The sequence below is a fragment of the Mesoplodon bidens genome, assembly GCF_964165515.1.
Source record: "Mesoplodon bidens genome assembly, chromosome: 11".
NCBI classification, from domain to species: domain Eukaryota; kingdom Metazoa; phylum Chordata; class Mammalia; order Artiodactyla; family Ziphiidae; genus Mesoplodon; species Mesoplodon bidens.
In genome coordinates, this window is record NC_138167.1 from 69082232 (window position 1) to 69095456 (window position 13225).

At 57.2% G+C, this 13225-nt stretch overlaps 1 protein-coding gene across 1 annotated transcript in view; it reads left to right on the top strand.

Annotated features, from left to right (window-relative positions):
- The window catches only part of MYH9 (myosin heavy chain 9), a 93812-nt gene that overhangs the window by 41566 nt on the left and 39021 nt on the right, over positions 1–13225 (top strand). The window contains exons 4-5 of the mRNA XM_081250343.1: positions 9781–9808; positions 10582–10675. Of these exons, the coding sequence (XP_081106469.1) occupies positions 9781–9808; positions 10582–10675 (122 nt within the window). The remainder of the gene's footprint in view (positions 1–9780; positions 9809–10581; positions 10676–13225) is intronic.

A 13225-nucleotide genomic window follows, 5' to 3' on the forward strand; every position in this document is an offset into this window, starting at 1 on the left:
AGAGACAGACATGTTTGTACACAGGGATCTGTGGCCAAAGCTGTATAACAGGACAAGCTGCCACCCACACCTGGTGCCAGCGTGACTGCGGCAGGTGTCGGCTGTCTTGGGAATTCAGAGGAAGGTGTGGCCGCCGAGGCCTAGGGTGGTCGGAATGGCACCGTGGAGGTCGGCTCCTGTGGAAGGGCTGGCAGGTATATGTCAATAAATGGTTGCAGCACAGCCCAGACGTGCCCGGCCCAGTCTTGTTTGTTTTAATCCTCAGCCTTGGATTTAATGAAAGTTGCAGTGACCTGGTAGGTTCACCCTCCCAACCCTGGCTTTCCCGTTTGGTTAATTTGTTGTCCTGGGCATTGCTGGGTCTTCCTACCTTGTGGTTGAACCGTTCCTCAGCATTCTGTAAAGCGCAGAAGGCTGGGAAAATGAGAGCGAGCAGAAGGCAGACGTCCGCCCTGCGGGGACAGGGTACCTAGGGCTGCCCGGGGAATTCAGGAGAAGCAGCACGTGGTCTGTCAGACGCACGGCTGGGTGGGGAAAGGGCGCTTCTGGCTTCCACCCTCAGTGGGAAAGAGTGTGTGTGTTCTCACAGGAGAACTGGCCAGGTGAGGAATTTGAGCTCAGTTATCTCCCCAGGAATAGAAGAAAAAGACCCTCTTCTTTGTTAATTAGTTAGAATGCCAGGTTTGGTTCACTTTCGGTGACTTTATGGTATTTTAATGAGCTCCCAGCATTTCTGGGGGAGTGGCAGCAGGGTTTGCTCTCAGTCCAGACCTAAACTCATCCAAGAACTATTTAACCCTTCGCTCTGCACTAATCCCGCCTCTGCTTCTCAGCGGAAGCTGCCCCAGGAGTGGTTGGTCGCCAAGGGCCCGATGAGTGTCCACAGGCCTCTTGGTGCTTGACTAACCTTTTCGGGTAAACGAGGAAGGGCAGAATTTGAGCGTTCTCTTCACATCTGAGGACGATCCTCCTGCATCACAGGTAAAGGGACAGGCCCAGAAACATTAACTAACTTTGCCCAAAGGCCCCCGGAGAGCCAGCCCCAGAAACCCGGTCTCCCGACTCCTGCCCTGGTGCCCATCCTCCAGGGCACCGTTGGTCCTCCTTCGCCCTGGCTGGTGTTTACAGGGATGCTCCCGTCCGGCTGGCTGGTTAGGGCCGGAGGGGCCCTCCTGCCCCTCTCTTGGCCTTCTCCCGGCCCTGCCGCCTGTTGCCCCCGTGAAGCTGTCTGCCCTCCAAGGTCTTTCTGAGGAAAAGCTCCGTGTTGGGGAGGTGCTAGGAAGTGCTTCGAGGGTCCAGTAAACCATGCCTTGAGCAGACTCACCGGGACAGGCCGCCGTGGAAGCCGCGATGTGATGATTCCACTTAAGCAGGAATGTGCCGGCCAGGAGGCTCAGGCCCTGCCAGGGAGCCCTGCCAGCCGGCGGCACACAAAGGCCCCGCTGGCGCTGTCTGAGGGAGGCCTGGAGGCAGCAGCTCACCCCGAGGGCTGCGCTCTGTCACCCCTGCCACACGGTTAGCCCTGCCGGCCGGCCATGCTGGACGCAGCCCCGCTGGGGCCTGCTGGGGGCGGGGGCGGCCTGGGAGGCAGGCAGGTGCACTGCAGCAGGAGAGTGAGGGTCCAGCACCTGGGGGCCCACCTATCTCGGGGGCCGCCTTGACAAATGACACAGCGCTTCTGGAGTAGGTCACCAGAAGGAGTCTGCTGGGTCTCTCTGGGCCTTAGCTTAAGGGAGAAGCTTGCCTTGTGACCAAGAAGTGCACAGAAAAGAGAGCGCGGGGTCCAGACTAGTCGGCGTCTGGCTCTGTCACGTCCCGACCGACTGGGGTCCACTTTGGGCCTTCTTTTTCTCATCTGCCTCTTGGCCGGATAAACGTACTTGGCAGGGTTACTGTCAGGATCAAACAAGGGGCCACGCGTACGGTTCCTGGCCTGTGACAGGTGCCCATTAGAAGGTAGCAGTGGGACCTGGAGACGCAGTGTCTCGACTGAACAGTCCCTGCCTTCTGCAAGACCTGCACACGGCGTATCCCGTCCATCCATGCTCCCATTTGCGTGATGAAGGTGACAACCAAATGCTTCCTCAGGTGGCTTCTTAATCTCCTCGGTGAGCATCCTCCCAGAGGCCAGGCTCTGGGTACCAGCACGTACAGGAAGTGGCTGGTTGTAGCTGATTCCCTGCAGTGACCGTGTGATACACAGGTGTGCAGTGGCAGACGCAGCCTCTAGCTTGTCTGATGTGGTCCATGGGCCTCAGCTGGCAGCACGAGGCCTTGGGGTCGACGTGGCCTTGGGGGTCTTCAGGAGAAGGCTGTGCACGCGAGAGACGGTTCCTCCGTGGCGCTGGAGTCGTCCTCTGTCGATGTGCTGGTGGGCCACCAGAGGGCCATCATGACAGGCAGCCCTTGGCCCCCTGCCCCAACACCGAAGCCCGGACAAGGAGGCTGCTTGGTCAGGCACCCCCAGAAGGAAAGTCGGCCCACGGAACGAGGCTGCTTAATTGTGGTCATGCCTGTCAGTCTCATTTCTATATAACGGTCTTTCTAGAAGAGGAATCTGTGGTTATATGGGTCCTTTTCAAGGATTCAGCTTTTGGCTTGCTTTTTTTGATTTGTTTTTAATCCAACCCAACAGGGCGGCTCTGCTTTGCTCTGGGCTGGCTGAAGTGGGAGAGGAGAAAGAAGTGACCTCTCGGAACCTGAAACTTTGGCGGTGGTCGAGAACTTGGGCCCATGTCTCTGTTACTGTAACCCCCCTCCCCCCAACAAACAAACAAACAACAAAAACTCACCTGCAGGCTTCCCTGGTGGCGCAGTGGTTGAGAGTCCACCTGCCGATGCAGGGGACACGGGTTCGTGCCCCGGTCCGGGAAGATCCCACATGCCGCGGAGCGGCTGGGCCCGTGAGCCATGGCCGCTGAGCCTGCGCGTCCGGAGCCTGTGCTCCGCAACGGGAGAGGCCACAACAGTGAGAGGCCTGCGTACCGCAAAAAAAAAAAACAACTCAGCTGCATAGTCTCTAATGGCTGAGCTGCTTTTTGCTTTTAACTTCCCTGGCCTAGTTCCTCTCTCACTACCTGCTGAACGCCGCCTAGCAGCTCGTTTTTCCTGTTTTCTCAAGTTCTGGCCCTGAGACCCCAGGAGAGCATGTCCTGGTATGTCAGGGCTGAACATTGGTGCATTTGGAGAAAAGGGTTGCTTTCTTCCCCTGCCTGACTTCTGGAATTAAGCTATCAGAGGAGAACAAAGTAAATTCCCTAAAACTAAAGAGATAAGAGAGCTGAGAGTCTGCAGGCCTAAAAGTCAGGCTAACGTAAGTGGCTTCTGTAAAATCCCTTTAGTCTTGACCAAGGCTAATGGCCCAGTGTCGACCTTTGTAATAAATTCTGTTCTTCTGGCAAACAGTGCTGACTGGGTCTCGGGGTGCCATTCCAGCTGGGCTTCCTGACTCTTGTCGAAGAGCTGGTCTCTCCAACACGAGCTGGACTGCAAACGCAATAGGGCAGAGCTCTAAGCTGAAAGCCAAGAACAGAAGCCCTGTTCCAGGAGCAAAACCTGGCCCAACAGTTACCAGCCCATCTTTTATTTCATTTGAGTGACCTTCTCAAGGCGACCAGAGCCACTGGCTTCTGCAGGGAGCATCTTCAAGTGCCACTGTGGTTCGTCTCCTAGCATTTGTGTTCCTGGTTCTCCAGGTTTGACCGAACCTGGGAATGGGACATTCGCAAAGCCTGCTGTCCTCCTTGGAGGGCTGTTTGTGGTCCGACTTGGAGCCAAGTTTGTCCTGAGCTTTGCCTGGCGGTGTCCATCTCATTTCCTGCTTGTGTCCCTTTGTTCTTCCTTCCTGTCCTCCCCCGAGAGCCCAGCCCTCTGCAGAGCTGTGACCTGTGGCTTAGTGCTCTCTGTACCAGACTCAGCCAGGGCCTCCTCCTGCCTGTCTTTTCTTTTCCCCGAGGGATTGTTTCAGAGCAGGGCAGAACTGGCCTCGGGGGTTGTCAGGTCCCCCCGGTGTCCTCGTGGCCTTTGCAGTGGGCCGTCTACACTCACACGTGGCTTTTGAATCTCCCTGCATCCTGGAAGGCTCATCCTCGGCAGCAACCCCACGTGAAGTTTTCGCTTCCGGCCCTGCCCGCAGGAAGGTGGATAAACAACGAGCAGTGGTTTGGGCAGGTTTGCCTGTGTGCTGGGAGCCCACCTGTGTGAGCCGCTGGGTGCATTTTGGCCAAGAGAGGGCTTGTCGGGGGGCCTCTCTTGCCCCCGAACAGAATGAAAGAGCAGTCCCTCGGGCTTCTTCCTAATTGTCAGGGGTGCTGGTGGGGGAGGGCTGCCCGATCTCTGTCTCCCGTACCTGGGGTTCAAACCCCGACCCTACCCGGGGGAGCACGTGGGTGGAGGCAGTGGTTGGGGCCAGCTGGCTTCTGGCCTGGAAGCTGCTGATCGAGCGTCTGCTTGGTCCGGGCCCACCCTTGTACCTGGCGAGAACGTTGCTGGTGACCACACCGTGTGCTCGGGAGCCACTGGCAGGCTTTCCTCCTTGCTGGCTGACTGCGGTGCAGGCAGGCAGACAGGCTGCCAGGGCTCCGCGACACGAGGCCGCCGAGGCATGGCACCAACCCGCAGCCTCTGCTAGCGGGAAGCATTATTTTGCACCTGCTTTTCGTCACCTCTCTGTTTGCTTCCCAAGCGCTTGTAACCCAAGCTCGTGAGTTGGGCTGGCTTTGGAGAAAGTGGCAGATAGCTTACGAGGCTGGTGTGACACCTCGTGAGTGGGGATGGCCCGTTCCGCGCAGCACTGAGGCGGGGCTGCCGGTGGCACAGAGGGCCCTGCCCTGTGGGAGCAAAGTGGGGAACTAGGCAGGCATCTGGAGGCCTGGGTTCTTGGCCCAGCTTACGTGACTTTGACCAAGTCATTGGGTTTCTCGGGACTTGGTGTCCTGACCTTTAGATGCAGGTGACTGGACTGCGTGCTCTCTAGAGCCTTCCCAGCCTCCAGGGTCTGAACTCAAACCCACAGGTCTCTCCACGTTTTACACCTGGCGAAGTGCTTTGCATTTTGGCCCACTGGGACCAAAATGCTGCCCCGGAGTTTGCCCCAGCAGCCCGGGGCTCCCATCCCAGGCGACACGGAGCCGGGGTCCCACAGGGGTCTGCTGTGCAGTTTTCGCAAGACAACCCCCTTGGTGGTGGACAGTCTGAGGCCCACTGGCCACGGGTCGCGCCGTCTCTCACCCCACGCAGGCGTGTTGTCCGACCTGTAGCTGCCCTTGCATTCGTTTTTGCTTGGCCCGTATGCACGGCTGTCAGTTCTCGAGAAACCCGGCTGACCTGGAGACAGGTCCCGCGGGCAGGACCCTCTTCCAGGTGCCCCCAGAGAGCAGCCCCGCGGCAGCTCGGCAGGCGTTATCTTAGCGAGCGCTCTAGTGAGTCAGCCCTGGGCAGCCGCTGTTGGTGAACCGGGCCCGTCCCCTTCCTCCTGTACTTCCTGTCGGGGCTGATGTCACATCGCGGCTGAGCAAGCCTCGTGGCCTTTTATGGACAAGAATCGGCAGCTTCTCTCACAGAGGAAGTGAGCCAGAAGGCCCCTCGCATAAGCCCGTACCTGGGCCGAAATACCTGCGGACAGGGCTCCCCTCCGCCCACCTGCGCCGGGGCCTTCCGAGCTGGCTGGAAACACCTGTCTGTTTGGACATCGGAATCGGCTCCAAAGGCCCTCAGGGCTTTTGGGGTTTAAAATAAAATCAGGGGAGGGAATGGCCTCATCACCGAATATGTAACTTAAAACCTTTCTCGCTGTAGTCGTTCAGGGGAGGCTGTGCAGTGGGGAGAGCTGGGAGGTGCAAAGGGCTGGGGTCATTAAGGACAGTTTCCAAGCGCCTGCACTGTGCCTCGTGCTTCAGGCACCCGCATCATTCGGTCCTTGGAGTGGCCCTGCCCTCTGATTCCGCAGAGGCCAAGGGGCCAGGCATCCCGAGGGGCCGTGCAGAGCGAGGATCGTGCCCCGGGCTCTAGGGCGCGCAGCCACTGGCTTTCTTCTCTCCGCCGCTGCTCCAGACACATGGACCGGTGGTTGTAAAGTGTGCTCGCAGGAACCCCATCTCCACTGTCTAAGCAACTCTGATTTTTATCTCCTGCTCTTCATATTAGGGACTCAGGAAGATTTTTTCCTGAGGAAAGGCTGCTGCTGCTTTTTAAAGAGTTGAAAAGCCCTGAAGAGATTCGTATTCTGATTCTACCCCATCCCTGTCAAGTCAGGACCAGGGCAGGAGGGGTTCAGGGGCCTAAGTCAGGCTAATGTCTTCATTCTGCGGGGAGCCTGTTTCCCAGAACAGGGCTGTCTTTGGTGGGCCCCCCTGGTTCTGGGCTGTTGGGTTCCTGTCTGTCTGTCTGTCTCCTCTGTTGTGGAGGAAGGAAGGGTGTTTTCAAATAAGCCTTCGGTCCACGTGGACCCAAATAAGGACTTGAGCGAACAGTGGAGTGGTCTGGACCCTCGAGGGTCCGTGTCCTGAGAGCTGACCATGTGGGGAGTAAGTATTAAGGAGGGTCCCGGCCGGAATGCACCGGGGCTCTGGCAGAGTAAACTGAGCCAGGCAGAGTAAACTGAGCCAGGTGGAGAGCTGGCTGGCTGCTGAGGATTCCCTCCACCCCCTACCCAGAAGAGATGCTTCTGAGCTCAGCAACCGAGCAGAAGTGTGGTGAGACAGGCTTGGGCAGACCAGCGACAGCGCCTGCCTCACCTACCTCCTAAGAGATTACAGACCCAAACCCACTGTAAAAACTGCGAAGACCGACGCTGGGGGCCACAGTGTCATTCATGGTGGGCAGGTGGATTTGGGGGCACCCGCTGGTGGGGGCAGAGTTGAGGAAATCAGAAAGGCCTCCCATCACTTTTCCTCTGTGAAAGCATTTGCCCAAATGAATGTTCTGGCAAAGCAAATTAAGGTTTCTTTAAAGTGTAAAATGCAAGGATTGGAGAGTTTCCTTTTACGCTGTGTTGACAGTGGTCACTTGGCTTCAGGAATTGGAGGTGGAAGGTCAGAGGGGAGGGAGAGCTGGAGATGGTGGGGTGGATGGAGGTTACATGAGGAGTTTGGGTCTGAAATTGGGATTTGAAGTGTGTGCAGGCCTGTGTGTATGTGCATGTTTGTGTGTGTGCATCTCTGTATGCCGTGCACCTGTGTGTGCACCCACAGGCGTGTGTGTCTGTGTGTACATGTGCCTGTGTGCATATACACGTGTCTGTACACACGCCTAAGCACACCTGTGTCCATGTACATGCACTGTGTGCACACGTGTCCACGTCCCTGCGTGTGCGCGTGGGTCTGTGTGCACACGTGTGCCTGTGTGTGTGTGCCCACACGTGTGTGTTTGGGGCTCTGCTTCCTGTTGTTCAGCAGTTCAGCATCGACTCCTTCTCACACAATCAGAGGAATTCCAGCCATCCCAGGGACCAGGCCTAGGCAGCCCTGGGAAAGCAGTTCTTTCTGGGAGGGATGGGAACGTTTCCTTTTATGGTAGTGGCAGCCGCCCGCCCGTACAGGTACATTCTTGCCACTCTCCCAGCGGGGACGGAACACGCCCGCCGCTGGGCCTCTGCCGAGATGCAGTGGGGGAGGTGCAGCCCCGTCGTAGCTGTGTTGGTTCCAGACTCATCAAGGTTGGGTGGGTGCTGGAAGCTGCCAGGGCTTCCCCAGCCTTTAGCACTGCTCCCGCTGTGCCTCCCCCCCCGCCCCGCCCCCCTGCCTTCCCTGCTGCCTTATCGAGACCCAGACGGGTCTATGAGACTCGGCCAGGTCTATCTCATCCCCTGCTGTGCAGCCTCGCAGGGCCTGGTCCTGTGGGAAAGTTGAGAGGGGGCAGCAAGGTCACCCTCTGGGTCTGCTCTGAGCCCTTGCCCAGTGCGGGGCAGGGTGTGGGCTGTGTCTGTGTGAGTGGCCGGGGTTCCCTCCGCACCCCCCCGCGCTGTTGATATTTCTAGGGGCTGGAGGGAGGGCAGGGGCAGCTGCAGCTTGTGTTGGATGCGTGGTTTCTTTTTACTTCTCCCTGGCCGGACTCCCTCTCTCCCTCCCGAGACAGGAGAAGAGGTGGTCGTAAATGCCCACCCGTGCAGGCTGCTGGGATCAGCGCGCTGGAGGCTCCCTTCATGGGGAGGCAGGTGGCCTCGCTGCACGGTGTCTCTACTGGTGCTGAACAGCTAACTCCATCTCCCGAGGCCACACACACAGGCAGCCCTGAGTCACCCTCCCAATGCCCTGCAGGTTCCTGGCTGGGCAGTTGAGCCAGTATGGGTGTCCTTCCAGATCACTGACATCGGTGTCTATCCAGCACTGACACCACTGACAGCTCCCAGAACCCTTGTTAGTTCTCAACTAGTTCTCCCGCTGCCCTGACCAAGCCGTCGCCACCCATCACAGCGACTTCATGCTGGGGAAGTGGACAGACAGCAGCCACCTGTGGAGTTCATTCTATTTACAGGGTTCCAGGCTGGGTCCTTTTCATGTTCTTTCTGTTTTTCAAACTAATCCTGCCAGGGAGTTAGTAGCATGTTTACTTTATGGGTAAGGAAACCGAGACTCGGGAATTACAGACCTCGCTGCAGCCCAGGGTTGGTCAGTAGCCTGGTCCTGGATTCAGGCTGATTTGACCTCCAGAAGGTGGGGGTCTCCCAGGCGATGGGATAAAATGAGTTTATATCTTCAGCTGTTGCTTAAAATTGCACACTTGGTCCTGAGCCAGGTCAGCCCTAATATCTTAAAGCGTTTCTGCGAAACTTCGCTTTCAAAGCCTGGCATTGCTGTTCCTCCTGCCTTCCAGGGGAGTGCATTGTTTATATCCATACTTGCTGACCGGTTCACAGAGCTGGGAGAGTTGCTGAAAGTTCCTGACCCCCAGGCCTGGAGACCACAGGGCTCACGGAAACTGGTCAGAAGCTGATTCTGATGAGCTTCTGTTCTTTCCGAGCTGCCTCCAAACTCCCATTACTGAGAGTTTTCCCCGTGCCAGACCCCACACTGGTGCTTTCATGTGTGTGACTTCCACGTATACCATCATCCCCTGGGGCTCCAGGAAGGCCGTGCTGAGACAGCATCTTAGCCTAGGGCTGTCCCACGGCAAAGCCAGCCTTGACCTCACCGCTCACCCTACGTCTTACCTGTGCCTCTTACCCGGATGGGGACAGTGTTTAAAACACCTGCCGCAGGCCTTGTTTCTAACAGCCTCAACCTCCAGTTAGAAACACGCGGGGTAGGAAAGTAGACTTCCGGGGAGCTTTCCAGAGGTTGGCTTTCTCGGAGGGGGAGCAACAGAACTCTTTTTTTTTTTTTTTTTTTTTTTGCGATACGCCGGCTTCTCACTGTTGTGGCCTCTCCCGTTGCGGAGCACAGGCTCCGGACACACAGGCTCAGCGGCCATGGCTCACGGGCCCAGCCGCTCCGCGGCGTGTGGGATCCTCCTGGACCAGGGCACGAACCCGTGTCCCCTGCATCAGCAGGCGGACTCTCAACCACTGCGCCACCAGGGAAGCCCGCAACAGAACTCTTTCAGTGTCATGGGGCCAGGTGGGCGGCCAGGGCGGGCAGTTTGAGCTCCCGGAGGAGGGAGCAGCTGTCCCATGTCGCTGCCACCCAGGAATGTCCCTCCTCCCTGTGACGGTGGCATGGAGGGCCAGCGTTCCAGGCTTCACGCTCCTGGGAAGTGGGCAGGGCGATGGGCGGCTCTTCAGAGGCCAGAGCGGGAGGCTTTTCATGTCTGCTGGAGGTTAACCTGATGTCTCTTTTGTTTCAGACCGAGAGGACCAGTCCATTTTGTGCACGTAAGTGTTTCTGTCCGGGTGGCAGGTCCTGTGTCACCCTGTTCTGTACTCACTCTTGAAGACCCCTACCAAAACCTAGGTCGCTGAGATCCATTCCCAATTCAAGCCCCTGCCGCTTCCCCAAGGGACAGGCTTCATGCTTGCTCCTCAGTAGTCCTGCAGCATGGATGAGCTTGATTTCATGGCCAGAGATTTAGTCTCCTTCCTCAAAGGAGGCGGTGAGGATGAGGGTGGCAGTGCAGAGAGGAAAAGCAAGCGTCTTCTCAACAAGGCAGGGTTGGGAGCTGCTCGGGCCCCCATGACACGTTCACTCTGGTGCTGAACCATGGCTTTCTTTATCTGCGCTTCTCACCTCTGTCCTCTGGACCTAACGAGGAGCTGATAAATTAACCCGTAGCCAAGGAAGTTAATGGTACGAAACATTCCTTCGAGTGAAGTTTCGAGGGAACATGTATAAATGCCTTTGACCCCTGAGTCAACAGCTGCCTAAAACTGACTCCTGAGGCATTTGGAAGCAAAGGCTGCCAAGTGACCAGGGCAGGCAGTGGACAGAAGTTTACTCTGGTCAGGCCTGCGGAGGGCCATGGGAAATGGCCCGAGTGAGTATTTTAGAGCTTAGCATTTGTTTGCCTGTCCCCTTTCCTGCTTCTGGGTGTTGGGTCCCTCACTGGCACCCCACAGAATGGGAGACAGTAGAGTTTGTAGTGGGAAAGGGGCAGACGCCGAGGATTTGGCCACCTCTCCCCTGAGAACTTCCTTGGCTCTCCCGGCAGGGGCGAGTCTGGAGCTGGCAAGACGGAGAACACCAAGAAAGTCATTCAGTACCTGGCTCACGTGGCATCCTCACACAAGAGCAAGAAGGACCAGGTGAGTGCAGGCCTTCCTCCCCGAGGAAGAGAACTTAATGATTCGTGGTTTGGCTCAAAATGAGAGTGTTTGGGGGACTGAAGCAGAGGCCAGGCCTACTTTCACTGAGGCTGGGAGTGGGTCTGGTGGTAGCCCGCCTGTTTCTCCCTTGACCTGCTAACTTTGAGTCGCTATGGAAACCGGAGACCGCCCGAGGTTCGCAGCTAACGCTGCGTGGCCCCCGCCTCTGAGGTCGGAAGAGAGATTCCAAAACTTGGCTCTCAAGTTGATGGAGACGTGAAGGACCTCGGGCAGGCCTGCACTGGAACCCCTGCTTCTGTCCCCTGCTGTTGAAGTACCTCTGGGTGGACAGCCCCCAGCGAAGAGAGAACGGGCAGCTGGAAAGACATCTCACTTCCCTTTTTTTCCCCCTCTCCCTCTTGGTGGATTGTGGTCGAACCCAGCAGTGTCCTCGCTAGGTGAGCTGCACGTTTACTGCACGTTCTACACCAGGAATGCGTGTTCTATCCATCGTGTGCCCTTGAATTACGATTTTTTTTTCTAAGCAGCTTTTCACCCCACACCATTGTCACTCTCTGCGTCTAGACCTCTTCTCGTAGGCTCGGCTCACTGACTGTCTTGGGAGGAGGGGCTGGGTTGTGACACACGGTGACCTCGCGTGCACTCTGAAATGACAGCTCCCGCAGAAGGGGGACAGGCCTCACCACCTAGCTGTTCTCAGACGCTCCGGTCAGGCCCCGAGTTCCCACGGGCACACGGCACGGAAGGCCCCCGTGCAGAACCCTGACCGAGGCACAGCAGAGTGGTCATCTGCCCTCCTGGACCCTCACACGCTCAGTGTTCTGGACCAGATGGAGATGGGTGGCTCCTGCCTGCCACCACAGTGCCAGCCTGAAGCAGTGCCGGGAAGGCCGCGCACAAGGCTTCCCCAGAGTGAGGTGTGATCAGTCTGAAGCATGCCCGTGTGGTGCTCGCTCTCTTTCTCTCAAGCACACACTCTTAAACTTCCCCGTGAAATCTAAGTGCCAGTGGTGTCCCCTCAAGCCGTCAGGGGGGAGCTGTGCCATCTGGGCACCCCCCCCCGCCTTCCCGGGGCGCCGTGTGCAGCTTGTATAAGTAAGTAGTGGTGTATGTCTCTTTGCATGTGGATCTGGGGTGTGTCCTGCAGAATGTCCTAGAGCACAGTCTTCTGGAATCGAACCAAAAGTAACTTTTCATGTGTCCAACTTCGCAAGGCATTCTAAATCTTTCTCCAAGAGTTATATTTAGAAACGAATGAAGTTTTCTTTTGCTCCCTCTCTCTACCCACCTCCCTCCCCCATTTTCCATTCTTTTTAGGGGACCTATTTTTAAAACAGGGCTGTGAGGTTAGGAGTTCTCTAGCTGTGGTTTTCCATCTCTGGATTTGCAGTAAAATCCATTTCCCAACTATTCATTGAATGCCGAGTATGTGCCTGGATCTCTGGAGGGTGGCCTTGGAGTCCCTGCCCTGCGGGCTGGGAGGCGGTACCACAGTTAGAGAGCAGGAACGGGGACCCACGCGCCTTCCATCTGGGGCTGCTCCAGCTGCAGGGGGGAAGGCAGGCCCCCAGCACTCAGGACGGCAGGTGAGGGCTGTGACATGTAGAGACACGCTTGTCACGTCCCCTTTCTCAGGTCTCTTTGTGTGGTGGGCACCCTGTCTCCGGCTCCAAGTTCAACTCAAGTGATCGAATAGGCTGCCCCTGGCTTCCCATGACCGCTCAGGCCCTCAGTTGTAAAGGCCATTGACCAATTTGGTTGATTTCCTTGCCTGAAGCTGTATAGGGATTTCCCACACACAGCTGGGCCACGAGACACTCTTGAACTTGGTTTGCGCCCTTGTGTTCTGGGCCTGTCGCAGCATACCCTGGGGGAGTGCGCTCCCCGCTGTGACCCAGGCGCGCATCCCAGGACCGCCCGTTGGGACACCCCGGACCTTACCTTGTGGGGGACCGGGCTTTGGCCAGACGGCAGGTTGGCAAAGCAGAGCTTGGTGAAGGGACTTTCCAGATGGGCTTCCAGAGGCTGAACTGTGGCCTTTCATGCTCTTCCTTTTCCTCGCTCTGTTTTCTGGGTACTAGTTAGAGCCCCGGGCAGAAACTCCACCCAGTGAAGCCCTTCAGAAACCGAGTGGGTAATTCCAAACCTCATGAGCATGCACTGCTTACCTTGTAATTTCACAGTATGTAGATTTCATTGAAAAATAAAGGTCTCTTCTGTTCTCAATGAAGAGAAACCCGTAGGTTAGCCGCCACCGTTGTCAGCAGGGAGCTCGGCTTGGGAATCCGAGGTGGTCGCTCCTGGGTTGGCCTGGTGGTCCCACGTTCCACGGTAGCAGCCTGTGTCCCCAACAGTGGCCTTAGCTTTGCGTCCAGGCTGGCGGCAGGCTCCGGTAGGGGCCAAGCTCCCATCTGACTGCGGGAACGGGAGTGGCTTGGCCAGCTTGGCAGCCTGGCCTATGCTTTGAGAGGATGTTGTAGTGGGTGGGTGAGCAGAGCTCATCCAGATCTGGCTCCATGGGCTGCCTTG